General features: G+C 49.9%; 6 protein-coding genes across 6 annotated transcripts, besides 1 other annotated feature; 3 read left to right on the forward strand and 3 right to left on the reverse strand.

Moving 5' to 3' along the window:
- Nucleotides 1-274: 274 nt before the first annotated feature.
- On the forward strand, nucleotides 275-5,505 carry PODANS_5_10400 (uncharacterized protein; the record flags this gene model as incomplete). Its single annotated transcript, XM_001905545.1, has 2 exons — nucleotides 275-1,772; nucleotides 1,838-5,505. 2 exons carry the CDS (start codon nucleotides 275-277, stop codon nucleotides 5,503-5,505), a joined length of 5,166 nt encoding a protein of 1,721 aa, XP_001905580.1.
- Nucleotides 5,506-6,026: 521 nt separating this feature from the next.
- Nucleotides 6,027-7,336, forward strand: PODANS_5_10403 (uncharacterized protein; the record flags this gene model as incomplete). Its single annotated transcript, XM_001905546.1, has 2 exons — nucleotides 6,027-7,075; nucleotides 7,132-7,336. 2 exons carry the CDS (start codon nucleotides 6,027-6,029, stop codon nucleotides 7,334-7,336), a joined length of 1,254 nt encoding a protein of 417 aa, XP_001905581.1.
- A 6,227-nt stretch (nucleotides 7,337-13,563) lies between these two features.
- PODANS_5_10410 (uncharacterized protein) lies at nucleotides 13,564-14,936 on the reverse strand (the record flags this gene model as incomplete). Its single annotated transcript, XM_001905547.1, has 5 exons — nucleotides 13,564-13,719; nucleotides 13,784-13,832; nucleotides 13,956-13,973; nucleotides 14,017-14,519; nucleotides 14,574-14,936. The coding sequence occupies 5 exons, from the start codon at nucleotides 14,934-14,936 to the stop codon at nucleotides 13,564-13,566; spliced, it is 1,089 nt and encodes a 362-aa protein (XP_001905582.1).
- A 919-nt stretch (nucleotides 14,937-15,855) lies between these two features.
- PODANS_5_10420 (uncharacterized protein) lies at nucleotides 15,856-16,950 on the reverse strand (the record flags this gene model as incomplete). Its single annotated transcript, XM_001905548.1, has 2 exons — nucleotides 15,856-16,341; nucleotides 16,396-16,950. The coding sequence occupies 2 exons, from the start codon at nucleotides 16,948-16,950 to the stop codon at nucleotides 15,856-15,858; spliced, it is 1,041 nt and encodes a 346-aa protein (XP_001905583.1).
- Nucleotides 16,951-17,776: 826 nt separating this feature from the next.
- PODANS_5_10430 (uncharacterized protein) lies at nucleotides 17,777-19,409 on the reverse strand (the record flags this gene model as incomplete). The annotated part of the gene is made up of 2 exons (XM_001905549.1): nucleotides 17,777-18,680; nucleotides 18,739-19,409. The coding sequence occupies 2 exons, from the start codon at nucleotides 19,407-19,409 to the stop codon at nucleotides 17,777-17,779; spliced, it is 1,575 nt and encodes a 524-aa protein (XP_001905584.1).
- A 152-nt stretch (nucleotides 19,410-19,561) lies between these two features.
- Nucleotides 19,562-19,648, reverse strand: a tRNA (tRNA-Lys).
- Nucleotides 19,649-20,470: 822 nt separating this feature from the next.
- PODANS_5_10440 (uncharacterized protein) lies at nucleotides 20,471-22,039 on the forward strand (the record flags this gene model as incomplete). The annotated part of the gene is made up of 1 exon (XM_001905550.1): nucleotides 20,471-22,039. The coding sequence occupies one exon, from the start codon at nucleotides 20,471-20,473 to the stop codon at nucleotides 22,037-22,039; it is 1,569 nt and encodes a 522-aa protein (XP_001905585.1).
- Between the last annotated feature and the right edge of the window lie 5,693 nt (nucleotides 22,040-27,732).

Genomic DNA, 27,732 nt, shown 5'->3' on the forward strand with positions numbered 1-27,732 from the left:
ATGTGGCTGGTAGCTGAAAGTGATGTAGGTACTCGTCTCGATGATCTTTGATGTAAGGGATGGTCGAAAATCGGCGCTTTGAGCCAGTCAGGTGAGATATGCACTGAGGCCTGCTGCAGGAGGTGCGGGCACGTATCAACTGCGAGATCCAGCTCCGACAGTTTAGTTGCTCTTGTGTGGCCTGCCCCTCCTCAAAACCCAGCACCTGTGCCCTCGACCTGCCTTCAGTAGACGCCAGTTCTTTTCTTGTTGTCGCTACATCTCCCTCCCAAGGATGTCGACTGCCATGTGTGGCAAACTTGCAAGCTTCAAACACCAACTCCAGGACTGGATAAGGTTAGATGATCGAGAATGGAGGTACACCATCCCCAACCTGCCCGGGCCCGACAAGCTCGACAATGCTCGACTCATCAAAACAGTGAGCTTGGTCATGACCGGTGGCAAGCACGAAATCAACTTCACCCTGGTCAAGGCACAAGACAATCGAGCTATCCGCGGCGAGCCACTCAACAAGTTCCTCGTCGTCTCTATCGCCGAGCTGCGTGCTCCGCCTGGACGACGACCACCCCGCTCTGCTGCAGCAACATCCACAGACGACTCGCTTCAACCATCCACGCCCCGAGAATGTACCGACTACGCTATTCGACTCCTCAGGACCGGCATCTCCATTCAAGGTGTCCACTACAATTTCTACGGCCACAGCAACAGCCAGCTCAAATCCCGAACTTGCTTTTTCTATGCCGGTTCACCCGAGGAGATCTCCCGTAAGGTCAACGACTTGGGCGACTTTTCGAAAATGAAGACAGTTGCCAAAAAGGCCAAGCGTATAAGTCTCCTGTTCTCTACCGGATCGGTAGCAATGCTCATCCCGCCCGAACGCGTCGAGGACATCCCCGATATCGAGACAGCCGATTACATCTTTACCGACGGCTGCGGCCTCATCTCACCTAATCTCGCGCGGGAACTGGCAAGACGTGATCGAATCATCTTTCGCAATAGACGCTACACCCCGTCCGTGTTCCAAATACGCTACCGCGGTTACAAGGGCGTTGTGGAAGTCGATCAGACCATGCCGCGACCAAAAAACAAGAGCTCCGACGCCCCTCCGATCTGGCTCAAGCTGCGCAAATCGATGAAGAAGTTCTCTGGTGGCGACGATTACTCCTTTTCTGTCGTCGAGTACTCCAAACCATACACCTACGGGTATCTCAACGACGAGTCCATCCTCCTTCTCTCCGCCCTTGGCATCACACACAAAACCTTTCATCAAAAGCAAAACGAACATTTCCAGTTTCTCGAAGAAGCTACCAGAGACCCCCGAGCTGCGTTTAGGTTCTTGTCTTATGCCAATATGCCTGAAATGGCGGAGAAAATCCTAATGGCAGACAACGTTGAGCACGCCCAATCCAAAGTCAAGGCGCTCGTCAAGGCAGAATACGGCAAGATGTTGAACAAACGAGATGATCAAAAATGTCGAATCTTGATCCCGCAGTCGAGGCTGCTGTTTGGGGTGTGTGATGCTTGGGATTGTCTCAAGGAGGGAGAATGCGCAGTCAAAGTCACCCTTTTCGAGGATGGCCAACCGGCGGCGCTGAAAGGGATGGAGGTGTTGGTGACGAGGAACCCGTGTTTACACCCGGGAGATATGCAAAAGTTTAGAGTGGTTGAAAGACCAGAGCTGGCGCATCTGACGGATTGCATTGTCTTTTCTTCGAGGGGCAGAAGACCAGCGGCGGATCTGATGTCTGGGGGTGATTTGGATGGTGATACTTGTATGTTTTCTTGGGTGGAGTCGCCCCCCTTAACGTTGCTATAGAGACGCTAACAGGGACAACAGTCTTCGTCTGCTGGGATAAAAGTGTGATTCCCTCGACCATGTCGGAACCCGCCAAGTATCCAGGTGCCAGAGAAGCGATCAGCTTCAAAGCCATCACCGACGACGACCGGCTTGTTTATTTTGCCAAGTACAACAACATGTCTCTTGGGCGAGTCAAGAAGCTTTACTTGGCCTGGGCTCGTGCTCGGGGGCCCATGGCACCAGAGTGTCAGGAGCTGAACCGGCTTTTCTCTCAGTGTGTGGACGGGACCATCATCAGAATTCCTCCCAAGTTGGAACAGGCACCCGACCCCCCCCGGGATGCGCCACCGTTTATTCTTGATGATTTACATGAGGCCGCCAAGCAGATTATTCTCAAGGACACAGCTCAGATTCATCGCAATGTTTTCGATGGTTATGACCATGACGTTCTGGAGCTGCTCCTCAACCGAGATAACCTCGCCATGTCGGAGTTTGAGTATATTTGCATGACTCAAACGTGGTGTCGCAGAAACAATGCCCATTTGGAAGACTTTCTGGACTACTTTGACTTTAATGTCTTGACAGACCATGAGAAGGCATGGGTGTTGCAGCAAATGCCACCCTCACAAGAAGTTCCTGCCTTGGTCAGAAACGCGGTGACCTACTCGAGTCTCATTACGGAAGATGCTGCTCGCCGTTTCCAACTCAATCATCACAGCATCCACTGGAAGTGCATTTACAACTCTTCAACGAGGGACCGTCTGGGGACATTTCTTGATACTACCAGCAAAGCACTGGAAACATTTCACCGCAAGCTGATCATCCTCCAAGTCGACGAACGTTTGACCGTAGCCATCTACGTTCCCCGCAAGATTGAGACATCCCAAGACTCCCTTGTCGATGACACTGTGCGGTTATTTGCCTTTCCTCACACCCAGGGCACTGAACGGCAGAGCCGTATGACCCTTCCCACCAAGATGACATACCGTCTGTATTGCGACGAGAGACAGTTTCAACTGTTTGAAGGCCAGCGTGGAAACACCTGGATCTTCATCAACCGCAGCCCCTCGGACGACAGCTCCTACAGGGCCGCAGAAAACAAAGGCGACAAGCGAAGACAACGCCAAGCGACCATCGACTCCGGAACCAATGTTGACTTCCGTGCCAGTATCGCCCTCGACAAGTTCAGCAGGGGTCTGCAGCGACATATCGGCAGAGTGAACCGGAATGCAGTGACAGCCGCCGAGGTCTACGTTATCAGCAACAGAGACGTCAAGTCAATGAGGAATCTCGACTTGTGGCTTGAGCATATCGACACGGATACAACACTGCCGCTGTTTGACCAGGAGGCGGAAGAATACACCATTCCGACCTTGAAGGATGTTGACTGGGGCTCTGAGCCGGACTTTACTGTCGCGATTGCAAAGGATGGAAAGCTGCCTTGGATGAGGGAATTGACGTCGCCGAAGCAGTTTGAGGAATTGTTTTCCTGGTTGCTGGACAGGGATCAAAGTCTCATTCTCTTCAAGTGCTTTGATTATCTCTTGCTGGGCATTAGCAGCAACGAACCTAGCCCTCTGACAAGAGTCTCGTCGGCGGATATTCTCCGCGTGATGCTTGGTTTCCTACGCCTGGCGCCATCACTGGCTATTGCCTTTGGCAGGATGCCGCCCATCGAGGCTGTTGACGAGAAGACAGAAGAGCTGGTAGACATTTTGGAAGCATACGCCCAAGAAGTCCTCACCGGGTTCATTCTTTCAGCCAACGATGCCAAAGAACTCGTTGTCGCCCCCCTCAAGTCATATCTCTCACGTATCAAAGTCTTATCAATGCACCAGTTCGCCGAGCTTGTCAGACTGATCTCATTGACGGTCAGAATACCAGAAGTGGCAATGGATATTCTACTCGAGTGTTTCGAGCCCGAAGCATCGCGTCTCCTTCCCGGTCGGCCAGCTGCCGTCAACCACTTTGTCCGAAACTTGATCACCACAGCGCTAGAACACATCGGAGAGGCCTCAGAAAAGTCAGAGCCAAGAAAAGACCTCCTCAAGTTACACCTCCTCGACAAAGACGAAGACGGCTACCAAGTCGTCGAGGTAAGCTTCCGCATCGACTCAGACAATGCCCGGCTCGACAACGCCGCCCACGTCCGTTTAACCGCTGCCTCAGCGCCCGCAAACTCCCTCCTCGAGAAACGTTACTCCATCGACGCCCTCGTCCTCCAATCCGAACCCGGCCGTGCAAAATTCCAGTGCTTCCACCCCTTACCGCCATACTATTCCCACTGTCAATGGAAACTCACCTACTGCACCCCTTTCACAACCGCAAAAACAACCCTTGACGCTATCCTCCTCTTTGCCACCCAATCAGACGAGTGCTGTCCCATATCCCCCTACCTCCTCGGCCTTGAATCCCAACCCTTTTCTCCCCCTCCCCCGGAAAGCGTCAGCCCCTACCCCCATCTCAACCCCTCCCAGAACCTCGCCGTCTCCACCTCCCTCACCACTCCCCTTTTATGCCTCTGGGGACCCCCGGGAACAGGCAAAACAGAAACCATCCTCTCCATCATCCTGTCTCTCCAATCCCACTTCCCTGACTCCCGCATCCTCCTCACAGCCCCAACCCACAACGCGGTAGATAACGTTCTCCGGCGGTACCTCTCCCTTAACCCCACCCACCCCCCCTTGCGGATCTCTACCGAAATCCGTAAAGTCTCCCCCGACGTCACGCCTTACACCCTCGACGCAATGGCCGGAATCGAACTCAACACCCTCCACTCCCGCGCCGAGACCACCAAAGCCAAAAAACGTGTCAAGGCTGCCAAAATCGTGTTTTCGACTTGCATAGGCTCAAGTTTGGGACTGTTAAGGAATGAAATGTTTGATATTGTCATCATAGACGAAGCCTCCCAGCAGACAGAGGGGTGCGCCCTCGTGCCGTTAGTAAAGGGGTGTCAAAGGGCTGTTTTGGTGGGTGATCACGTTCAACTAAGACCGACCGTGAGGCCGGAGGTTGTGACTCTGGGGGGTGATTGTTCCCTTTTTGAGAGGCTGTTCACCTCTTCCAGAGGGGAGGGTTTCGGGAGGTTGATGCTCGACACGCAGTACCGGATGCACAGCTCGTTATGTGACTTCCCTTCTACAGAGTTTTACCGAGGGAGGTTGATTACCGGATTGAGGGACAATGAGAGGGGGTTGGAAAAGACGGGGTTTTCGTGGCCAATGCGGGATAAAAGGGGGGTTTGGGTTGAGTGTGCTGATCGGGAGGAGGTGGAGGGGAAAAGTAAAGTAAATAAAGGGCAGGCGGGGGTTTGTTTGGGGGTTTGTACGCTTTTGGCTACTGCTGCTGATGGGGAAAAAGGGGTCAGCCAGACTGTGGCGGTTTTAACGCCGTATGCGAAGCAAGTTGATTTGCTGAAACGGGTGTTGGGTCAGGTTATGGGGTCGGGGTTGGTGGAGGTGAGCAGTATTGATGCTTTTCAGGGGAGGGAGGCGGACGTGGTTGTTTTTGTGACGGTGAGGTGTAATGAGAAGAGGGATATTGGGTTCTTGACGGATATGAGGAGGTTGAATGTCGCGCTTACGAGGGCCAGGAGGGGATTGGTTGTGATTGGGAATAGGGGAACGTTGACAAATGGGGATGATGAGGAGAGTGCTGCTGTGTGGAAGAGGTTGGTGGGGGTGTTGGAAGTGGTGACACTGGAATAGGTGCCTTACCTTGCGGTTTCCATTGAATCCATTCTGGGCCACCGCCATCGCTTCATACAGGTACGGGGGGTTGGCATACCCAACCAGGTTCAGGCTAGGCAAACCGGGAAGTGAGAGTCTACCTGCCAGGCGTATCATCGTACGTCTGATCGGTTACGTACTCCTTTCGGCACTCGGGCGGGAAGAGATGCAATGATCCGACGATAATGTGGCTCGGCCCGCATACTACATGCATGGTGTAGTGTTTGGATGTGGTTACACTAGATAGATACTATAGCCACTCACATCTCATGGTCTCAAGTTCATCACTCTTCGACTCCGATCTGTGCAGCCCACCTTCCCTCCGAAGCCATGCAACATTTTTGTCTTCGTTTCGGATAGCGGTCAAATGTGGTCGGATGAGGGAGAACTTGGGTGGGGTCCAAAAGTCATGATTCTTAAACTCCGCCCATTTTACCTCCCGAAGGGATACCTGTACCTATCCATCAACTTTCAAATAATTGGCTTGCCTGACAGTCAAAATGGCCGAGTTTACCTTCGTCCAGCTGCTCTCCCGCCCCGAATTCGCCATCTTCGACTTTGCCCCAGGCGAGACGCACACGATTGCTTCCCCAGAAGCACTTGGCACAGCCCGCCACCTCCTCGAAGTGCTCACAGCACACTGCCTCGACGAGCTAGGCTTCGACGCATCAGATTCTCGCACTCACGACTCCCAGTTCGATTCCGACCTAACCGCATGGTGTGCCGACCACGTGCTCCCGCTCTGCGGTGACGATCCCTCCAAAACCAAGATCGTCAACGCCGCCGTACGCACTGCCGCTGTCTTGTCGGACTACCTCTACCCATATCACGACTCGACAAGCCGTACCCACCTGGCGCGGATGTCAGTGGCTGGCATTGTGCTGGACGATTTCGCCGGCCATGAAGAAGCACCCCTGTTCGGGCGCTACGTGTATGACATCCTGATGGGTAGCGAAGCAGCCACAGAACGCAGCGGTTGGCTCGGGTTCTTCACCCGTCTTGTTCGCGAGTACATCGCCCACTTTGGAGAGAATGATCCACGCGCAGGGGTCTTGGGCGGCGAGGCGCTGTTCAACTATATCTCTTCGCTGGAGAACGAGAAACGATTCAACGGAAGCATTTGGGACGTGCCGCCGCATCTGAGGCCACCATCCACCAGCAAGCACAGCTTTCACCATTGTTGCCCTGCTGGATTCCCGCGCTGGCTTCGGGCGCAATCTGGCGCGTCAGCGGCGTATATCGCTGGTCTGTTCCACAGCGTGCCGTTCGACTACTGGATTCCCGCTCTGAATCCGCTTGTACGGTTCACGGACCGGGTCAACGATCTTATGTCCTTTTCCAAGGAAATACTGGCCTCTGTCAATCCAGAAGGAGGAATGGACATCAACTACGTCACGCTTCAAACTCTTGTCCGCCGCCAGTCTGGGACGCCGTCGCGGTTCGGGCAGGATGGGAATCTGTACACCTACCGAGATGGTCTCTGCGAGATAATGGATGAGTTGGTGCAGGTTGTGCGTGAGGCTGACAGGGCGTTTGTGGAGTATCCTAGGTAGGTCTATTCCCCGTGATTAAGTGCCAGAAGAGCGCTAACTGTTGATGCCACAGGCATTGCAGTGAAGAGCAGCGCCGTCTGTGGAGCATGGACCAGGCTGCTCGGGCGTGGACGGCATACAAGAACGGGCACATAAGGATGCATATTGACTCTCCGCGGTGGAGCACGGCGGGTTTGAAAACCGCCGTCCAGGACAGAGAGGCATGGGTGAAGTTGAAGGCTGACATACGTGGAGACATGAAGCAGGCACGCATATAATGCTACTATCGGTTCCCATCATCTTTATCTTTTACACGAGTGTGAAAGCGGTACGACGAAGACTAGATACCTACCTTAGAGATCAGACCTTTAACTCCGTTCAAAATACTCGTCTGGAGGCTGTTTGTCGTAACCATCACTCACAACAGGCTGATCATCCTCACGTTCATTGCGCCACAGCCGCTAGAATATCCCTGATGATAGTCCCAGTCATCACCATCGGTCACAGCTGACGGGTCAGGTTCAACTTCAAGAGCCTCCATACACTCCTCGTCCGAGGCCAGTTCGTCATCAGTATCGTCATGCTCGGGCCGGCATAAATCGTACCAGAGGTTCCACAGAAAACGAACGCACCCGTAAGCCTCCTTTGCAGCATCGGGGCGGTCCATGTTGAGGATGGCTCTGATGGGGCCAATAAATTGCAGAATGTGGAGTCTGAACCGGAGGAGGGGGGTCGGCGCGGCGGTGATTGGGATATGGGAGGTAGGAGTCGTCGATGCGCTTTTTCAGCTCATCAGACGCGGCCTTGAGCGACCGTTCCTGGTTGTTGTACTATGGATCTAACAGCTGGATGGAGGTCTGAAATGACGGGTCAATAATGGTGCAAATCTCGAACGCAAGAAACAGGTTACGCCTAGCCTTTGACATTGGTAGGTTGCTAAGCAATGAACCCGACCGTGAGCCATTTTATAGATTTCACATGCAGTATCTCTGTCAAGGTACTCTGGCGCCTATTGGGTCGGTACCGCCACTCGGGCCGAATTATAACCTGAATGTGCGGCGGAAGGTCTGAGAAAGGCAAGGTTAGCTGTCGAGGGATACCATCAACATCAGCCGTACGGAGTCTACGTAATGTAGGTGCAGAGCAACTTACCACAGAATCGGTGGTTCTTAATGATAAAAGATCCGAGAATATCATGAATCTGGGAGATCAAACGAAAGTGCTACCTCTTTCCAACGAAGCGACGAATGGACGAGGGGACGTTTCGGACGTAGTTGTAGTGCATCCATTCTTCCGCAGTCTTCCTCCTCAGCCGTCTGGCTGCCGACTTCTGGTTTGGAGGTCCTTTCGTAGGGAGGATTGGTCCATAAACAAGAGGAAAGACTGAGGGTGGGCACTGGCGACCAGGGCTGATAGTATTGGCTTCTCCCCATCGTTGGTATGCAGTAAATGATGCGGAAAAGCTTAGATTGTTGAACGAGAAAGGAATGTTGTTGGCGGTGGGTGGAGGAATGATTACCGCTTTGCCTAGAAAATATAGAAATGGGATCTGCAATGTTTGTTGACGATGGGGTCTATGTATGAGCCAGTTGCTTCGACTTAGGTAGGTACCTTGATTGCCCCGTAAGTTTTATATTTCAGCTAAGTAATGCTTAGTCTCGTGTGTTTTTCTCGAGATACTTTAGCCGCTGCTGTCCGGTGTCTAGACGAGCTTGGAACGTTTCTCCATTCCATCCCGCCAGTCATTGGTTCCATTGCGCAAGTCTTTTCGAGCTTGTCCACCCTTGTCTTCATGGCGTTGATACACAACACTCGCAATGAAGACCGCGATGAAGACCGCAACGTTAAGAGGTATAACCGTCCTCGTTCTCTCCCTCCTCAGTATACCACCATTGGTTCGTTTCAAATACCGAGCCATACGCCTCAGCAAGGGCGTCTTTATGATCAATTGCGGAAATCTCTCGAATGGGCTCGATGAACCGCGCGGTTTCTCTGGCTATGTCGTCGTTACTGACACCGCTATGCGTGCGATCGTAGTTTTCTATGTTTTTTTCGCTGGCATGACATCTTCATCACCAGGACCCACCTGGTCCACAAGCTCTTTCAGCGCCTGGCCTGATTGCAACAACCACCGCTTTGTTCCCTTATCAGCCCGCATCTTGGCTTCTTTCTCGAGCCTTTCCAGCTCAGCTTTCCACGCCCAGCGATGTCCGGCTCCCTTTCTTTTCCCAATCAAATCGGTTATCAGCTCGTCAAGCTGAACATCTCTGTCGGCAGAGCCATATAAATCATGACAGACGTAGGCCTCGTTGAACTACCAAGCCCGAAGCTCAAAAACAAGCCTGTGAGCCTGCTTGAGAGAGTCCGCATGATTAATATCGGCAATCTTTCGGATTGGTTCTATGAGCTTCGACGTGGCGACGCACAGGTCATCGTTGGTGATTTCGGTCTTTTTAGGCCAAAACGCCTTGGTGTAAAGTGGTGACGCGACGGTGGCCATGCTTTTGAGCAGTGATTCGGCCAAAGTTCGAGGACCGAGGCGGGATACAAATAGGTCTTGAAGAGAAGAAGATGCATCTGATACACTACGTCAGTTCAAAATGGTCAAGGAGAGTCAAACATGAAGTTTGGTCGTGCGTACTCGCTGCAACAAACTGCTGGTCAACAAAGTCAATAACCTGAGCAAGTTGAGCTTTTAGGAGAGCATTTTCTTCCATCAAGTCTTTCATGTCCCTCGGTTCGTTTTTGTCTTGCTAAAAATCTTTGAACCGCTTCGTCTGTTCAGAGCTTGGACCAGCTGCCGCGGTCCTTGAAACTGGAGTATTCTTCGGTGCCGGCCTGTCTAGATCCATGTTTGGAGGTAGCCTGAGGCGGACTTGGTCTTACGGATCGATCAGTGAATGTAGCTGGCAGAACAGAAAAGGAGAAGAGAGCAGTGCGGAGGGGAAATGTGAGCACATCTGATCAGGTAGGTATTAAGCTTTCTCTTGGTGTGTGTTCCGCCCGATACCGTGTTCAATTCAGTCACCTGCCAACAAAAAAGCTGACTCGAGCCAAACTCAGTTCAGATCAGCCACCAAATCCTCATTTTCTTTTTTTGGCTTCAGCGTGACAAATCCCATTTCCACCAAGGTCAGTCGCCGCCCCCCAGCTCTTCGGCGGTGGATATGCAAGCAAGTCCAACGCCTTTCTTTCAGGAAGCCAATCCGTAATCCCCAGATCCTCACGGTCCTCTTGCCACTCACGAAAGTCCTGCGTCGCTTGCGGGCACTTTAGGCCGCCGTTTGCCTGACTCGGAGTCTCCGAGTCTGCACACTTTTTGATAACTTCGGTACACAACTCATCAAGACTATGGTCGTACTTTTCGATGGACTCGGAACAGCGGCCATCATCCTCAACACTAACAGCTACCTCCTCCTCTACGGGCTTCTCCTCGCTGCTAATTCGAGACATGATCCGCTCAGCTGCAATTGCTGCAGACCCCGTACTAGAGCAGAGTACGTGAGGGCTTTGAAAGACTGGGCAGGTTCTGAAGGGTCAACAGGTTAGTCTGACAGGATCTGATAAGATGGCTTTGACGGTATACCTTTGGCGAGGTAATTCTCGGGACTGGGCCGGGGTTCGCGTTTCTTCTTCCTTGAATCTGACATATTCATCGGCTGGGAGGGGCTGTCGTTGTTGGGTTTGTGTTTCCGGCGAGAAGGGCCATCAAGAATGAAAGGGGCGTTCCAATCGTCGTCGGTGCATGTGTGTTCCACAAGACGCGTGACCGGGGTTGTCCAAAGCAACAACTGGCCCTCTCACCATTTTATTTTACTGCCGTGTTCCTTTGAACCGTGTCAAATGACGTCCGGTTGAGATATGTGTTGTTGGGTTGAGGGCTTGGCTGGTTGTCGGTCAGCTGGATGCCAAGCAGGTTGGCGGCACATGAGACGTGGAAGCGCTCATGGTCTTGGCAGGACGCTCACAGAATATATCCATCCACTGTCATACAACTCGTAGCAAACTCAACTTTTATTCCTTGAGCTAACATGGAAGATTACCTGTGAAGGTGTGGCGTATGGCTTGGCCCGCCTTGGCTCCTGCAGGCTTGCAAGAGCAGCGTGGCTTACGTGTAGACCAATATAGCCTCAGACGGAGAAATAGGTCTACGCTCTTTTATCTGGCTTCGGCGCAATTTTCTGGCTCTTATAGAGTATTATAAAGCTCACGAGAGCTTACGCAAGGCCTTTGAAAGCCTTGGAAGGATACGGTCTTTTTGGTGGTGCTCTCGGTCTATATAAATTGCCATTCTTACGCTCTTTAGGGCAGACTTTTCTTCTTCAGACAGACATTAATCAATGTACTAATACAACTGGGATCTCCAAGTTCCACATTACCGAACGTGGTAGCTTACTCAACCTCACTTCTTACTCCCAATTCATCACAACGACAAAGGCTCAGCATAACACGCCTCATCACCCCGAACCTTCCGTTCCTTTGATCGCTCCAGCAAAATAGAGTAGCACTCATGGACCTTCCCGTCACGAAGGTGATGTCCGGCTTCCATCCTCCGTCGGATGAGACTTGCCGGAAAATCATCATAGTTTCTATCGTGCTGGTCGATACCTTCGCTCGGCACATGAGGAACGTACTGGAATTTGCCCAGGTACATCATCAGCTTGTATGCATCCACCAATGAGTCGCAGGTCGATAGGCAACCTTCCTCACTAGCCTCGGATATCTCACGGATCCCAGGGATGAATCGCCACATGGCGTGTTTCAGGGTGTGGTTGTCGTACAGGCCGAACGGGTCCACCACGGGCTTCAAAGTTAAGAATTGAGAAACTTTAGGGGGGCATTACCCTAAGTATCGATGAGCAGCAATGGGAAACAAGAGAAAGTGATACGACGCTCCGCAGATCCTAACGTGTGGGGCACCAGACAAAGGGCCCAAGCTTTCACCAGACCCACCCCGGTTTACTTTTAAGGCTGGATTTCCTATTTGTTTTAGACTTAACAACCAACAACCAATTACTGTATCACCAAATTGTCTACTTTTCTGGCCATTTTTGGCCTCACTTTTCGCAGCCAGTGACTTGCTTAGGTCACCAGCCCCACATAACGCCACCTCAGAACCAGGACCCTTCCATCAGCCATTCGAAGCTGCCAAGCCATTGCCCACATACAATCTCAGTTGTAGCACGAGCGGCCTGTTTCCGGAGAGCTCTCTAGCCTTGGAAATACTCCACACATGATCCCCAACAGTCGCCGTGACTCGTCAAACCACGGTTCCGAGGTGTGTTCCCCCAAACAGGAGACCTATCGCGCTCGCCATTCCGCAGTCATTTTGTCCAAGTCGCCTTCCACATCCCAGCAGGGCCCCAAATTGTCTCCAACGACCGATAATTTCTCCCAGTACCTCATCAAACCAGCGGACGGCCCAGCCCGAGCCACCAGCAATCGGTCAGTTTCGGACCACTTCTTCCCGAGACACCACCAGTAACCCTTCAGAACCATTGCCAACTCGTAGCTTTCTTTGTAAACATGCTCATCCTCGAAGCTCAGAAAGAGTCTCCAGATGGGGAGTAAACTTTTCTAGCCCTTGGCTCAGGGTCGAATTGTACATACCAGCTGTTGAAGACACCGTTTCATAGAGAGGTGCTGCTGCAGCATGGATGCGCAATCTGATTTTTTGGTAAGGGACAACGACCCAATATGTTGGCGAAGAAGCATCATGAGTCGAGGGTTTGGCGCCCGTATATCCATGCGATGTCATTAGTGATTGATGAGCAAATTGGCGGGTTGTCCAGCAAGGAAGATACAGCACGCCACCACTCACATTCAATATCGTGATCTTTTTCGCAAGCTCCTCCTCAACGAGCTCCTGGAAATGGAGTGAATACAAGTCAGCCATATCCATCGCGTCTGCCAGGTTGCTCGGGATTTCGTCGCACCAAGGGTTCCATTTTCTTTCGAGGCCAAGAACAGCATCAGGACCGTGTTTTGGTGAGGCAAACGGTAGATTGTCCCTTTGGGTGACTTGTGATGTAGCGACCGAGTCGGGTTGTCCAGCGACCAGCTGTCGGTTGTCCTCGTCCTCTGCTGGGTGCCCGCCGGGTTTGTGGGTGAGGCTACCCGCTTGGCTACTGCTAATGCTGAGTTATCGTCATTGAGAGAGGCTTTGCGCTTTCGGAGTAGGGGAGGCATGATGTCGATGAAGTCGCGACCAGTTGCGTCGTGTTTTGGTTTGTCAAGAACGCGCCTTGCAAACGGGGACAAATGGGCGGCGATCGTGCACAGACAAAAAAAAAAAAAGAAGAAAACGGAGTGGATGATAGAATAGCACTAAGCCGAATTGAACATGTATGAATCTGACTGATATCTAGTCACAGTGGGATCGCGGTGTTTCTCTACGAAGCCAACACAATTACCCAACACTTCCTAACTGTCTTGCTACGAAGTGCAGCAAATATACCAGTCCTTAACTACTTGAAAATGGTAAACTCCATCATCCTTGTCTCACTTACACATAGACAAAACAGAACGGGCTTCCCGCAACCGTACTCATCAACTCCTTCAACTTCCTCGGCGGCTGATGAGGCAACACATCGATGCTGTCTTCCACAGTAACATTAGGACTAGGCGGGATGTTGAGCCACGTGCCAGTCCCAAAGACGTCCTGTCCGAAGCCAAGTCAGTTTTCATATCACACAACAAACGACTCCGCTCAGCAGAACTCACACTCCGACTCTCCAAATCCAACATCTGCCAAATCCAATAAACCCTATCCAACTGCCCATGCGTCAACCAAAAAGCAGGATCATACGGCGAAATAACCGGATCAGCAGCATGCCCGCCCACCCCACCAATCGACGAATGCCCACCACCATGAACACCCATCGGCTTGGTCGGTACCCATCTCGGATCCCCTTCCTATATCACCCGGCATGTCAGCAGCACTCCCCCTTCCCGGTACCTTTCAATCCAGTCAGAAGCACTCACAGCATTGACGTGAAACTCAAAGATATCTCCACTCCCCAAAATCAACTCAGTACTATTCCTAAAACTCGCCCACCTCTCAATCCCCCCCTTGTTCAAATCCCTAATCAAACACCTCTCATTATCCCCCCTCCCATCCTCCGGCTCGACAGGGAACGTCTCTGTCATGTTGAACGGCCCAAGTCTGACTTTATGATGGACAAACGGACCTGTCTTGACGCATCCACCTCCCGTCCCGGGTGGGATGATGATTTCCGGTGTGAGGGGGTCGATCCAAGGGATTGAAAAAGGGGGGCGGTTAGGGATGAACTCGCCGTCACCACCTAACGATGTGTCGGAACCGTCAAAGATGGGGGAGAGATGGGGCCCGGTTATGTCGAGGCCCCATTCCCAGTAGGGGAGCCCTGCGGTCCAGCCGCAGGCGGAGAGTTCCGTTTCGTAGGTGTGGAGGTAGTAGCGGTGGAAGAGGAGGAAGGTTCCCTGTGAGGATTAGTAAAGTGGGAAAAAGGGGGGCGGAGGAGAAGGGGAGCGAACGCTGTTGTGAACGAGACCGCTTCTTCGCGCATGGGCCCAGACGATGTCATCGTATAATGACTTGGCGCCGGGGACTTCCTCCGGAGGGAGCGTGCTGGGTTTGGCCATGATGCACTTGACCGCGGCGATGAATTTTCTGCGGTCGGGCTTGGAGATGGTGCGCCATTCGCGGCGGTATTTCACTTTGGAGGGCGTGCATGTGCCGCTGAATTTGGTGAGGGCTTTGGCGAGGGCGATGCCATTGAGGGCTTTGAGGGCGACGCCGGAGTCGATTGCTTTTTGCTTGAAGTCCTCGAGCTTGGGGGGCAGAGCCGTGGCTAGGCCGGCAGTTTGGAGGAGAAGGTAGCCTGTGAGGAGCTTCATGGTGGCTGTGTGTGAAGATTGGGGACGAGGTGCCGTGGAAGCTCTGTCTGAACAATTCCCGCGAGGAGCTTGTGTTATTTATGCTTGCCGCAATCTCAACTTTTTCTCCTGCCAGGATGTTGGCCCGCGCATCTTGGGCACCATCCAATAGTCCATGTAAGCACATGCAAGTTCTTCATGATGCCTCCACGTTGGTTGGGTGCCACTGAGAGTTTCGGTTCTGCGAGGGTCTTGCCGCCCAGCCATCTCCAACTCGATAGTGTATGATAATGGGCACTCAGTGTGGCAATTCGTACTGTCGGCCCTATGAGGAGTCCATCCGATAGGACCTGCTCACTCGCTACCCGGCAGCCAATGCTGATACCGGGATTAATTTCTACGGTACATCTGCAGTCAGCAGCATTGACAGGGTCTCTTGGCAGCCACAACGTGGGATTGAGCTCTTAGCCGGCATTTCAGTTCTGATGGTGGGTGTCACGACAGTGCCTATTGTCTCTAGACCACGCCTCAGGAGCGGGGTGGTAGGACAAATGTAGAGCTCATGAGGTTTATCTCCATGGAACTGGTGTTTTTTGGCCGCTTATCTAATGTTGCATTTGCTATTCTATCAGTCTTATATGCTGGTTCGTCAACACTCGGTTGACACCTTGCATAAGCTGGCGCCAGTCAGAACAAGCGCGGCCGGCACTCAGTCAAGCTCGGCAGGTAACATGAAGGAAAATGCGGCATGGGTTACCCATAGAGTCCAATTTACCACGGCATCGGACGCTCAAGCTCGGGTCGGCACATCCTGCGTGACTGGCCCGGTCGGTCCCACTATACACACGGGTGATAATGACTGTGACAGTTCTCATCGTTAAGCAGATCTCATCATTAGGTTCTTATATACAAGGTTGCACAAATCCCCCTTTTGACCCCGTTACTCAATCGTGATGGGAATCTTGCCAGTGTGCTTCTTGGCCCACATGTACTCATAAGCCTCCTTCGCCTTTTCGAGAGTAAAGACTGTCTTGTCCATGACAGGGTGGATGTCGTGCTTCTCAATCTCGGCACACATGGCCTCAAGCTGCTCGCGAGAGCCGACGTATACACCACGGACAGTGCAGACACGAGAAAGGGTCTCGAGAATGTTGTCCTTGGGAGCCGCACCGCCGAGGAATCCAATGACGGAGATGACACCCTCCATCTTAACAGCGCTCAAGCTCTGGGTGAAAGTGTCGGCACCGCCAACCTCAATAACATGCTCAACACCCTCACCACCGGGGGTCAACTTACGGGCAGTCTCACCCCAGTTGACATCTTCCCTGTAGTTAATAACGTGGTCGGCGCCCAACTTCTTAAGCATCTCGGCCTTCTCGGCGGTAGATGTCGTCGCGATGACATGCGCGCCAGCAGCCTTGGCAAACTGTTTTCTGTTAGCACGCCCTCATGTTTCATTTGTTGAAAGAGAAATTCTTACCTGCAGAGCAAACAAACTAACACCACCAGTACCCTGGGTGACAACCCACTGGCCCTTCTTCAACGGCTTCAGACCATAAAGAGCGTTCCAGCTCGTAAGACCAGCACAGACAAGCGAAGCAGACTCGACGTAGTTCAAGTTGCTGGGCATCTTGGCGACACCAGTCTCGGCAAAAGTACCATACTGCCTCAAGGTGCCGTCGAAGCAGCCGCCAAGACCGGTCTTGCTGGCCGCAATGTCCATATCACCTCTCTGATGGCCCTGGTTAAAGAGGGTGAGGACCTTGTCGCCCTTCTTCCACTTTGTGACCTTGGACCCAACAGCGACAACCTCGCCGGCGCCGTCGGAGCAGGCTACTACTGGGAGGTTGAGCGGGAAGGGATACATTCCCCTGGGGATGATGAGATCGCGGTAGTTGAGCGAGGCGCCGAGAAGGTGGACGAGGACCTCATGGTCGCCGGGGGTGGGGACGGGAGCGTCTTGGTAGACGAGGCCGTCGAGGCCCTTGTCGGCTCCGGTGATGAGCCACTGCTTCTGGGTCTTGGGGATCGACATTGTGATGACTGGTGATAAACCGTATGAAAGCTGAGATTGGAGAGGTGATAGGGGGTGAAAGGGGGTTGTGGGGTATGAATTGAGAATGAGAGAGTAAAAAGGATGAACAGGTTCTAGGTCGAGACAAGCCAGAGGGCTTTTATATCTGTTCAAGCAAAACAAGCTCCTACCTCCTCTGGGGTCACAATTTGGTCGGTTGTCGTCCGGGTCCCGCAGATATTCAACGTCATAGCTACGATACCACGATGCCATGTGGAGACATTTTTTCTTGGGAGAATCCCCGGTCGAGCCCTAGAGTGTTGTTGGTCATTAGCATGATGAATAAGCTCTAAAGTTAGTGTCTGGGTTGTTAGAGTGCATGCATAATGGCAAACAGTCAGCAGAGAGTGGTCTGCCCATGTTTTTTTGATGTCGCCAATGCTCACATCACACCTCATGACTAACGCCCATCCCTGACAATGCTTTTTAATTGCTTTTGCTTAGGTACAAATTTTAACTCAATGCCATATCGCTGATGTTCTTGTCAGCATCGAGCTACACGGGCAATTGGGAAAAGGTTTCGCCGACAAAAAACAGACCCACCATTATCGACATCTAGAAAATGAAGAGTTTTCCCCAATCTTCGACTCCAGTCTTGCTTTGTAAGATCGGTTTTGCTATCTTCCAGAAGAAAAAAGGTGGCCCCACTAGCACGGTTCTGGAATATTCTTTGTCATCGCTCGGTGGAGCCACCCTGAGAGTTCTTTGATTCGATTGTAACTATGCCAAGCCTTGCACTTCTCTTAAACAATAACACCATGGTGTTCCATCACTGCTGGACATAGAGTTACACCATCTCCATCGCAAAACTCTTGACCTTCACCTCGCCTCCCAGTGCCTTGGTCGCAAAGTTGAAAACGCCATATCTATACCCAGTAAAGTATCGCCAAGAGTTGCTCATGGCGAAGGCGGGTCCAAGATTCGTGAAAGTCCTGCCATCGGTGCTGTAAGAGAAGATGACTTGCCGTCCAGTGTTCGTCCCGAAGGCGGGCGTGATATCGGCTTGAATTCGGAGCCAGATCTCTCCGGTGACAGACGGCCCAGTCGCCGCCACTCGACCGGTAGAACTTGTTGTCCATGAACCCTCAACCAAGTTCAAGTTGTCAACCATGACGATCGACGCAGTGTTTCCGGTCTTGTGAATGCCAATGTAGGCAGCCTTGTCCCGGAAGAGCACAGCGCCAGCTCGATCGCCATCCCTCATAGCTCCAACATCAATCCTAAAAGTACCCCTCGACTTCGGCCCAACAATCCGATGTGTAAGCGTGTTCCTCGCGGCAAACAAATCCCCCGTCACCGTCGCCGTCTTCAAAACCAGGCCATCACTCAACGACCACTTCCCATTATCAGGATTATGATTCCATTCCCACTCTGGTCCCAACTTCCCCCCCTTAAACTCATCAACCCTCGGCCCCAACACATTCACCTTTCTAGTCGTGTTCACAGGCAAAGGATACGTCCTCCCCCATCCATTCCCCCCATCCCTAACCACACTCGGCCACCCATCACCCCCCCACGTCAACGGCGCGGCAACAGGAATCCTCCCTCCGGGATAAGCATCCAAAAAACCCAAATAAAACCACCTCCCATCCTGCGTATCCACAATCCCCCCCTGATGCGCAAAGCCCGCACTCGACAAAGGCCCCCCAATCCTATCAACCAACACCCGTCTCTCGAACGGCCCCCACGGACTCTTCCCCCTAAGTACAAACTGCGCATCCGCCGGTCTGGTAACCCAAACATAGGTACTCCCCGTTCCGCTTATACAACCTCGCCCCTTCCAGCGTCATATCACCACTAGTATAAACAACCTGATTCCTCACCTCTTTCAAATCCCCATTCTGGTCCACCACCAACTGCGCCATCCTAATCTGGGTGTTTCCATAAACGACGTAAGCTTGTGAGTCGTCTTTGTCGTCAAAAAACAACCCCGCGTCGTAGTAGCAGTTGCTAATCACCGGCCGGGGGGACCAGTTCCACGCTTGGGGGGGGACCTCCCCCCCGTTTTGGCGCGCGTTGCCGCCCGGGCTGGTCCAGATGTGGGTTTTGGATCCGTCGATGCAGCCGAGCCAGTAGAAGGTGTCGGTTGAGGGGCGATAGCGGAGGGTGCTGGCCCAGATGCCTTTTACGTAGGCTCTTGAGCCCGAGGTCAAATTGTAGGCGTTGGCGGGGGAAAAGTTGAGGTAGGGGACTGAGTGGGTGACTGCTTCCCAGTTGGCGAGGTCAAAGGAGCGGAGCAGGGGGGCGCCGGGGGAGTACGCAAAGGTGGAGGAGGAGTAGTAGAATGTGTGGCCGATGCGGAAGACGTCGAGGTCGGGGTGGTCTTGCCAGATGACGGGGTTGGTGAGGGTTGTTTGGGAGAGGCCTAGACGGGGAAGGAGGAGGAGGGAGAGGGTGGTGGTGAGCGTGTGGAGGAACATTGTGATGGTTTGGAGGGACGTGGTGGTGGACGAGACATCTTGGTTCTTAATGGATGGTTCAGGGGGTGTTTAAGTATCTCCAAGATGGATCAACCCCAAAAAGAGGACGGAGGATACAGAGTGGAAAAAAAGATCGTCATTGACGGGAATTGAGCCCGACGTGGGGGTCGAACCCACAACCTTGAGATTTCGGAGTACTCCATAAGAGTCTCACGCTCTACCGATTGAGCTAGCCGGGCGGCTAGGTAATTGTTAGTGCACTGCCGCGCACCTAGCACTCACGTAGGCCGGACCAGACGACTCCGCGAGGTAGCCCCTGAGAGACACTCAAAGATATCAGTTGACATTGCCATTCAAATTCTCCGTGGTCTTATGCCCTTTGGTTTTTATGGGAACTTGCGAGCCCTAGAATATTTCTCCGCCAGTCGTGGGACTTCATTCACCTCTTGCAAGCGCGCCAATCACTGGCAATGCTACGGCAGATCAACCTGCCCCTCATCGCGCACGTTAACGCTAGGCGACCCGGAAGTTGTTTCTATGTGGTGTAAAAACCGATGCATCTGAGCCGTCCAGGGACGGGTTCAGGTTGTTGTCTTCCCTCGGCATGGTGATAAAGTCCCGTTGTTGAACAGCTTCAATAGCTTCGGTTAGGCGGGGTAGTTGTCGTGATCGGGCAATGTCCCGCCCGGCCTTTAACAAAGAATAGCGTGCCTTTGCCACCACGTCGGAGAAAGTTCCCGCTCCCTTGCCGCTACAGCTATGTATGGAGCTTGATCATATCTGAAAACTTTCCGGTTTGCAATAGCCTCTTATAGTTCTGTTGTTGTTGAATATTTCTTGGAATATCACAACATATGTTTCATTGAGCTACCTGTAATCTAGCGAGGCTGGTTCTCAAGCCACGTATACTTTGTAGATAAGAGTAGGGCGGTTTGCAGAATGATGCTGCTGCTTGGCTTTCGTCCTCGAGAGGAGATCATCAGACGTCGTTGTTGAGTCTTGCTTGCGTCCAGAAGCTTGCTGAGCGATCTTCACCATGGACAAAGACCTTTGACACTTTAATGCCAGTCAGCTGCGATGATCTTGCACGGGATTGGTCGGTCTTGCCATTCCGGACCAGTGAGATTGATGAGCTCCTGACGAGTCTCTTTGTATCAAGCCTACCCCACCGATGGAAGCTTGCTATCCCCGAAGGTGAGCATCTAGAACTTGGGGTGGCATTTCAAGTGTCGCTTCTTTGTGACGGATCCCCTGCTTATAGCCAAGACGATGCTTCTGTGGAGCGAACAGAACAGGCACCATGCCCTCAACCTGTTCAGGATCTTGCACCACGCCATTCCGTATCACCGTCTCAATCTCGCCGTCTTGTCACCATGTCTGAAGCCGCTGTATCCAAGGGTGGCTACGGGGAGGCTCTCATCCCCTGGCAGGCCTTCCACGGCGTCGTCTGGACTCTGACGGGAGTCAACTTGATCACCCTGAGCGTCCGGCTCGCAACACGATGGAGGACGTTCCGCAAGCTCTTCTGGGACGACATCCTGGTTATTTTTGCTTGGCTTATAATCTTTGTAAACTCGGTGGTGTGGGCAACACAGTGGTGGAATATGTATGCCATCGTTTGGTGGGGATCTGGGAAGCAGCCACTCCCGCCTCCGCTCAAGGATATCAGACAGTGGATGGATTGCATGCTGGCCATGCAGCTGCTCGTCTTCATCTGCATCTTCATTGTCAAGCTCGCCCTCCTGCTCTTCTTCAAGCGACTCTACGGTAATTCTGAAACGAGGCGACAGCGAATATACTGGTGGAGCTGCGTAGTCGCTTGCGCAATCGTCTTCATCCTCTCCATGACGATTATTCAGTACAAGTGTTACATGAACGACTTTATATATCAAAATGACCACTGCAACAGCGGTTGGTTCGTCACTGAATCCCTCATCATCTCGACCATTCTCACAGCCTTCAGCATCATAACTGATTTCATGATTCTGGCCATTCCTGTCACCATGGTCTGGAATCTCAAAATCCGGCGGAAGAAGAAGGCAGCGTTGATTGGCTTGTTTTCTCTCACCATCATCACCGTCATTGTGGGCATTGTACGCGTCTCCATCCTTTACACGACTCGCTTCAATCAGGGCGCTATCGACCCTGTAGCCTTCATCTTCTGGTGGTCGGTGGAAGCCTATATCAATTTGTTGATCGCCTGTCTTTCCTCCTTCCCTCAACTTTTCGTTCGCTCCAAGCCCCGGCAAGCAGAAAAGCCAGCTCCGACGGCAAGCATGATTGAGCGTGTCCGAAGACGCATGGCGAGGGGCGGAAGACCACCGACCCGACCTGACCCAATCTTCTTCACAAAAGACACCGACTTCACTCAAACTACCAGTGGAGCTACTGGGACTACCTCGAACACAGTCCACACGGCATCTCGAGTGAGGCCTGAGCTGGAGGTGGAGACTGGCCACACTTCGGTCCCTAATCTGGTGCCCAAGCAGGGATGGACTGGAGCAGCCACCACCACTACGCAGATATCCTCTCCTGTGGGAAATGACGATAGAGTGAGCGAGCCCGAGTCAGGAGTCATGCAGAGACTCGAGTACAAGGTCGATCGAACCAATGAAAAGGCAACCAAGTAAGTTCTTCAACAAGAGCATATTGCTATGGGTCTTTAGATTGGATGCTGACTGGAAAACAGGCCCAAGCAAAACGATAGCCCTGTCTAGCCGCGACTTTCCCTCATTGGGTCTGTCTTGTTTTCTTTAGGCAGCAAATATGGAGACATCAATGAGGCGAGGCTCTTACCAGATCACCACGACGCTTCAAACTCAGCCTACAATATCTTGCTCCTTTTTTTATCTCTGGTTGTATCTTTGGGTTTTAAGTTACACTGAAGAATGACTTGATTGCATGTCAGACTGCGCCCGGAACGGCCTGACTTGTACATAACCCAATCGTTCACTAGTGTGATATTACTGAATAAACGCTTGACAGAGACCTGTTTGTGTGACAAACCGCGGCAATGGGAGGGGTTGATATCGGGCATCCTATCAAGCCCCTGGTATCATCAGCGCAAACGCCGTTGACGCTATTTGGTTGGTGAAGTGAAATCATTCATGTGATGTACTTCTTCTGCCAACTTTTCCAACACCTCACGGATCTGCCAACTCTTGCCTCAACAGCGTGCCCATGAATCTCAGCGAAAAAAAAAAAAGGAGAACTAACCCCTCAACGGTTCAACACTGACCTCGACCGCGCGCGCCATCGATACATCTCCAAAGACGATCTCCTGAATAGATATCCCAGGGTGGCAATAAGTCAAGCCAAGCTAAGTCTGGGGTCTTCCTTAGCTTAACTTAACTAACCTTACTTTTTACTTACTTAATACCCTTACAAATTTAACTTGTAAGTGGTGCTTAATAAGACCCGAAATACTTTTTCAGCCCAATTTTTAAAAAAGTGAATATATCCTTACTTAATTATTTATATTTAAATTATAACTAGTGCCGTAACTTGGGTTCGTTGATTTATCTAATAGATTAGATAAAGATTCTACCATGCCTCACCGCCTTCTTAGTGGAGTCCACCCTGCCTGCTCCTGCAAGTGGGGCCACGCGCGCACTAGCCAGAGAGCAGTAGTTAAAGGAATTTCTACACTTCCGGGAATTCCCTCTAATATTCATTACCTTTCACCATACCTTGCCACACTACACCTTGTGAAACGGCGTCAATAATATTGCTTACTATAGTTATAAATATCGGCCTTTACATATTACTTTACACCACTTATTTTATTAACAGTTTATTTATTTAATTTATAATTTAATAATTATTTATCAATTTAACTACGTTAAATAACCTTTCATAGTTAATTAATATTTAAATAATTAGTAATAAATTTAAAGTTATATTATAGAATTTAGAGAAATCCGACTTTTAATAGGTTCTGTAGAAATCTTTGAGTAATGTTTAATTTTATAAACGACTTTTAATAATAATTAAAGTTTTTGAAAACTAAAGTGATGTAATAAACCTGTATCCAAAACCTCTAAAAGGGATACCAATTAAAAGCAATTCTAAATAATCCTAGTTCGGTATAGCTAGATAGTATATAATAAATAGCTTATCTTAATTATAATAGTTTAAATACTAATTATTATAATTTAAATTATATATTACGAAACTATGTTACAGTTAACCCAACATTAAGCCGCGCCGTATACGGGGCGCAGGACGCCCTTAGCCAATTATTAAGGAAGTTAGGAAATAGTTATTGAGTATATTATAGCCGTTATATTTTTAGTAAGCTAGTCTACTATAATTAATATTAAAGTCAGGAAATTATTTTAATAATTAGTAAAATAGATTTTAATAAATACTAACTATAAAATAGTTTCTTAGGGGTTTTATAGTATTTAAAATACCTAAGGTCATAAAGTATTAGGCCGTAAGGGCGGGGGTATTAGCGTATAAAGCTTTACATTTAGTTTAAAAAATACTTTATTAAAATCGTACGGCGTAAAGTTAGTATCTATAAAGCTATCCCATATATTTTTCTTTGTTATAAAAGTAAAAAAGTAAAAAAAGCTTTTCGGAAGGTATAAAGATATTCGAGCTTACTAATATAGTTAATATATATATATATTAAGTCCTCGATTTAGCGACCGTACGCTTACTTTAGTAATCCCAAGTAGCCGATATTAAGTAGCTAAAGGTAGTAGAAGGAATATACAGGTATATAGAGTATAATAATATTATTTTACTAATAATAATACTCGAATTTGGTCGAATGATAGCTCTCGTAACCGTGGAGGATTAATAACCGGTATTTACCTTTTATACGGAACGATATATAATGAAATGGCGAGAAAACACACAAAACAACCACAACACCACAAATGTACCCTCAACAGGTCTCAAAATGAACACACCTGCGTGACAGTGGCTCGCTCGCAGGCCGCACTTCACGTAGGACAAAGAAAAGACACTATGGGCTCGCAGGCCACATAATAAGCACCGGATTGGCCTGATCAGAGGGCCAGGATTGTGTGACGAACCCCTATCCAGAACCTCTGAAAGGGATACTGGTTGAAGGTAACTTCTGAATAATCCTGGTTCGGTGCAGCTAAACAGTGCACAACAAGATGTCTCAATGTAAACACTAGATACTGTGAATACAAGCTGAATTGCATACTGCGGAACTGTCTATCTACACCAGCCAGTTCCTCCGTATATATAGACCGGTTTATCACCATTATCACCAGTGATAATGTCGATTATCACTCGTCGTTCATCGAAGGCTGGTGATAATCGTGATTATCACCCTTGGCACTAGTGATAATCCGACTTCCCCACTTTTCCGTTCCAGTGGTTGGACGGTCGCGCCCCGCGCTCCCCACTTATGTCAGGTCCGTAACAGATTGCCTGCACGCGTGCAAGGCACGAAATACGAAGAAAATAAAAGTCGATGTCTTGTCTAAAATAGAATGTCCGAAGCAGACCGCTTATATACATAGCCCCACTGAACCCCTGAGGCCTCTGAGAGCCCCGCTTGCTTACTCATACTCTTAGGCCTGTGGCCGTACTCTAAACTAATAATAATCGAAATATTTAACTCATTTAAGCCTATTATTTTAATAGATAAATTATTATCGGTAATTATAATACGCTATATAAACGGTAAGTTATATTCGGCATACTGATTAATAAAGTAATATTATACGGCTAAAATAATAAAAAGAAAGATAGGTTAACCGAAAGTATTAACTTTTTAAATTACCGTTATTTATTCGTAATTATTAAACTAAGCTAGTTTTACTTTACTAAGGCCGTCCGAAGTCGTAATTACTATACCTATGAAAATAAATATTTATTATAAAGTTAATTTCGTGGAAGTCATAGATATCGTTATTTATAATACTCTATTTAGCTTTAGTGTGCCGTACGAGCGTAAACTACTCGGCTATAACCTTTAGATCCTCGCACTTAGCTCTTTAATAGTTATATTTACGCGTAAAACGCGTATAGAGCTATAGTTAGCATTTAACAAAGTTATATGCTTAGAGCTTACTAATAGGAGGCGCGTCGCGTACGTATAGTAGTTGGTTAACTGTATTTTTTACACTACGCAATCTTAGTAAAAAAAGCTCGCGTATATAGCTTAATAATCTATTAAATAATAGTATCCTCTTCTAATTGAGTAAGCTTCTTCGAATTAGGCGTAGTGTCGCGCCGTGCAGCTTGCCAGCGCGCCGCCGCGAAAGAGTTGTACGATCAATATTGAAGATCTTAGCAGCGGCCCGTACACTTAGATTTTCGTCATTTTGAAGAGCTTTAAGGGCTAAGTTTACCCTAGCTTCGTATTAGGTGGCAGGCATAGTTAGTTGTTGTCGAGTGGTATATTGTAGGTGGAGGGTCGCGCCGCGTCGAAAAAGTAGCTCACTCGCTTATATGGCTCACTCGCTTATAATGTACGTTAAAATAATTTGTTGATAATTAAAATGAAATTTTAAACTTTTATTTTTAAATTCCTTTAACAATTCCATTACTCTAAAAACAATTTCTATAATTTAACTTACTAAAAATTAAAATTCTTACTTTAGGTAAAGCTGGATAATTAATGCTAGTACATTTAACAGTAGGGTTAATAGTAATACCTTTACTATTATACCTACGGTATTACGCCTTTTTATAAAAGGTTAAAAATAGTAGAGCTTACCGAATTTACAAGTTAAACTAATAGGAAGGCTTAATTTGGCTTAACCAAAAATAGGCTTTACTTAACTTAACTTACTTACTTAACGAGTACAACTACTTCATCCGCGACGAGGGCCTCTTCAACTCGGCATTTCTCGAATTCCTCCGCCCCATCCGAGCCGCCATTCCATGCAGCTTGCCGAGTTCTGGGATGCCTTCGCACGCCGACTAAACGTTGCCGAAACCGTCAAGGAATTGGACTTTGATAGAGTACAATTGGATAAACTGATTGGATTTGTGCATGACCAGGGCTTTAAACCAGGCTATTAGACTTATGGGAGCTGTTAGAGAGTGCTTATTGTGTCGAAGAAGGAGGTAACGAGCTTCAATAAGAGGTCAGACAGAAAGTTTGATGAGCTGCTTAAGGACTTGATTCACTCGGCCAATGTGGAGGTTGTGGGGATAAACAGGGCGAATCTTCAGCGCTCGTTGGAACCTGAGGCTGAGGCCCCTGCTAAAAGGGGCCTTCACAACTGGTTTTCACAGACGCGCTAGTATTTGGATAAGATGATGGAGCTTTGATGAATGCGGTGTAGATTTCAGCTAGGGGGTGGAAACGAGAGGGTTGATGTCGAATTGCTTGCCAATACTTCATTGTAGCATTCTCTTCGGAGATACAGTCGACTGTCCTCAACGTCGACCACATTCTGTGACATCGCTCTTGACTTGGACACGAAAAAGCTCCTATGCGCTGTTGGCATAGGTTACAGTGGGATTTTAGCCACCCAATAATTATTTGGCTGTGCGACTGCATGTTTTGTGCACCAACCTCGTCTCTCGTCATCAACAGCACTGTCCGTTTGTCTCTGGACTCCATCTCGCACATCACAAAACTGAACGTTCCATTCAAGAAGATCAATCCACCATGTCTTCCATTGACAAGACAGTCGTGGAGTCCAACAATGGCACCGCAACAGCGGATGAGGGGCATCCCATTCCCACCATCACATCCTACCGCGACCTCACCATCATCGAGTCCGGTTGTGATCCAGTCACTGGCATAGCAAAATCCTGCATGTTCTACCATGTCACCGCTGATGAAAGTGTACATTACGGCAAGACCACGAGAAACAAGAGAGACCCACATTTGATGAGTTCACCCAGCTCCTGCAGCGAATCGGAGACGAAGTGGTTTTCCCCCAAGTCCCAGGCGACGTCAAGCTCAAAATCGCGCCTGACCACCTCAATGACTTCAACGCTCCCGATGGGTTTGAGCCACTTAACCATGACAAGTTTCTATCTGGTGTTCAGTCGGCCATCTATTACCTGCACTCGATCGGACTGGCCCACAACGACTTGAATCCTCAGAATATCATGATGAGAGATGGCATGCCAGTCTTGATCGACTTTTGGGGCTGCGCGCCGTATGGGCAGAGATTACAGTCGTGCGGAACGCCGGGATGGTATGAGGAGGTTTTTGTCATTCGCAGAAGAAACATGATGAGTATGCATTCCGGAAATTGTATGATTAATTGAAGGAGAAGCAGGAGGGAAACAAATGGGGGAAGGTGAACGAGTCTCCCGCAGAAACTGATGGCTCTGTACCAAAAATCTAGGGTATTCAATGGCTCGGGGT

Source organism: Podospora anserina, chromosome 5 (genome assembly GCF_000226545.1).
Source record: "Podospora anserina S mat+ genomic DNA chromosome 5, supercontig 10".
In the NCBI taxonomy this organism is placed as follows: Eukaryota; Fungi; Ascomycota; class Sordariomycetes; order Sordariales; family Podosporaceae; genus Podospora; species Podospora anserina.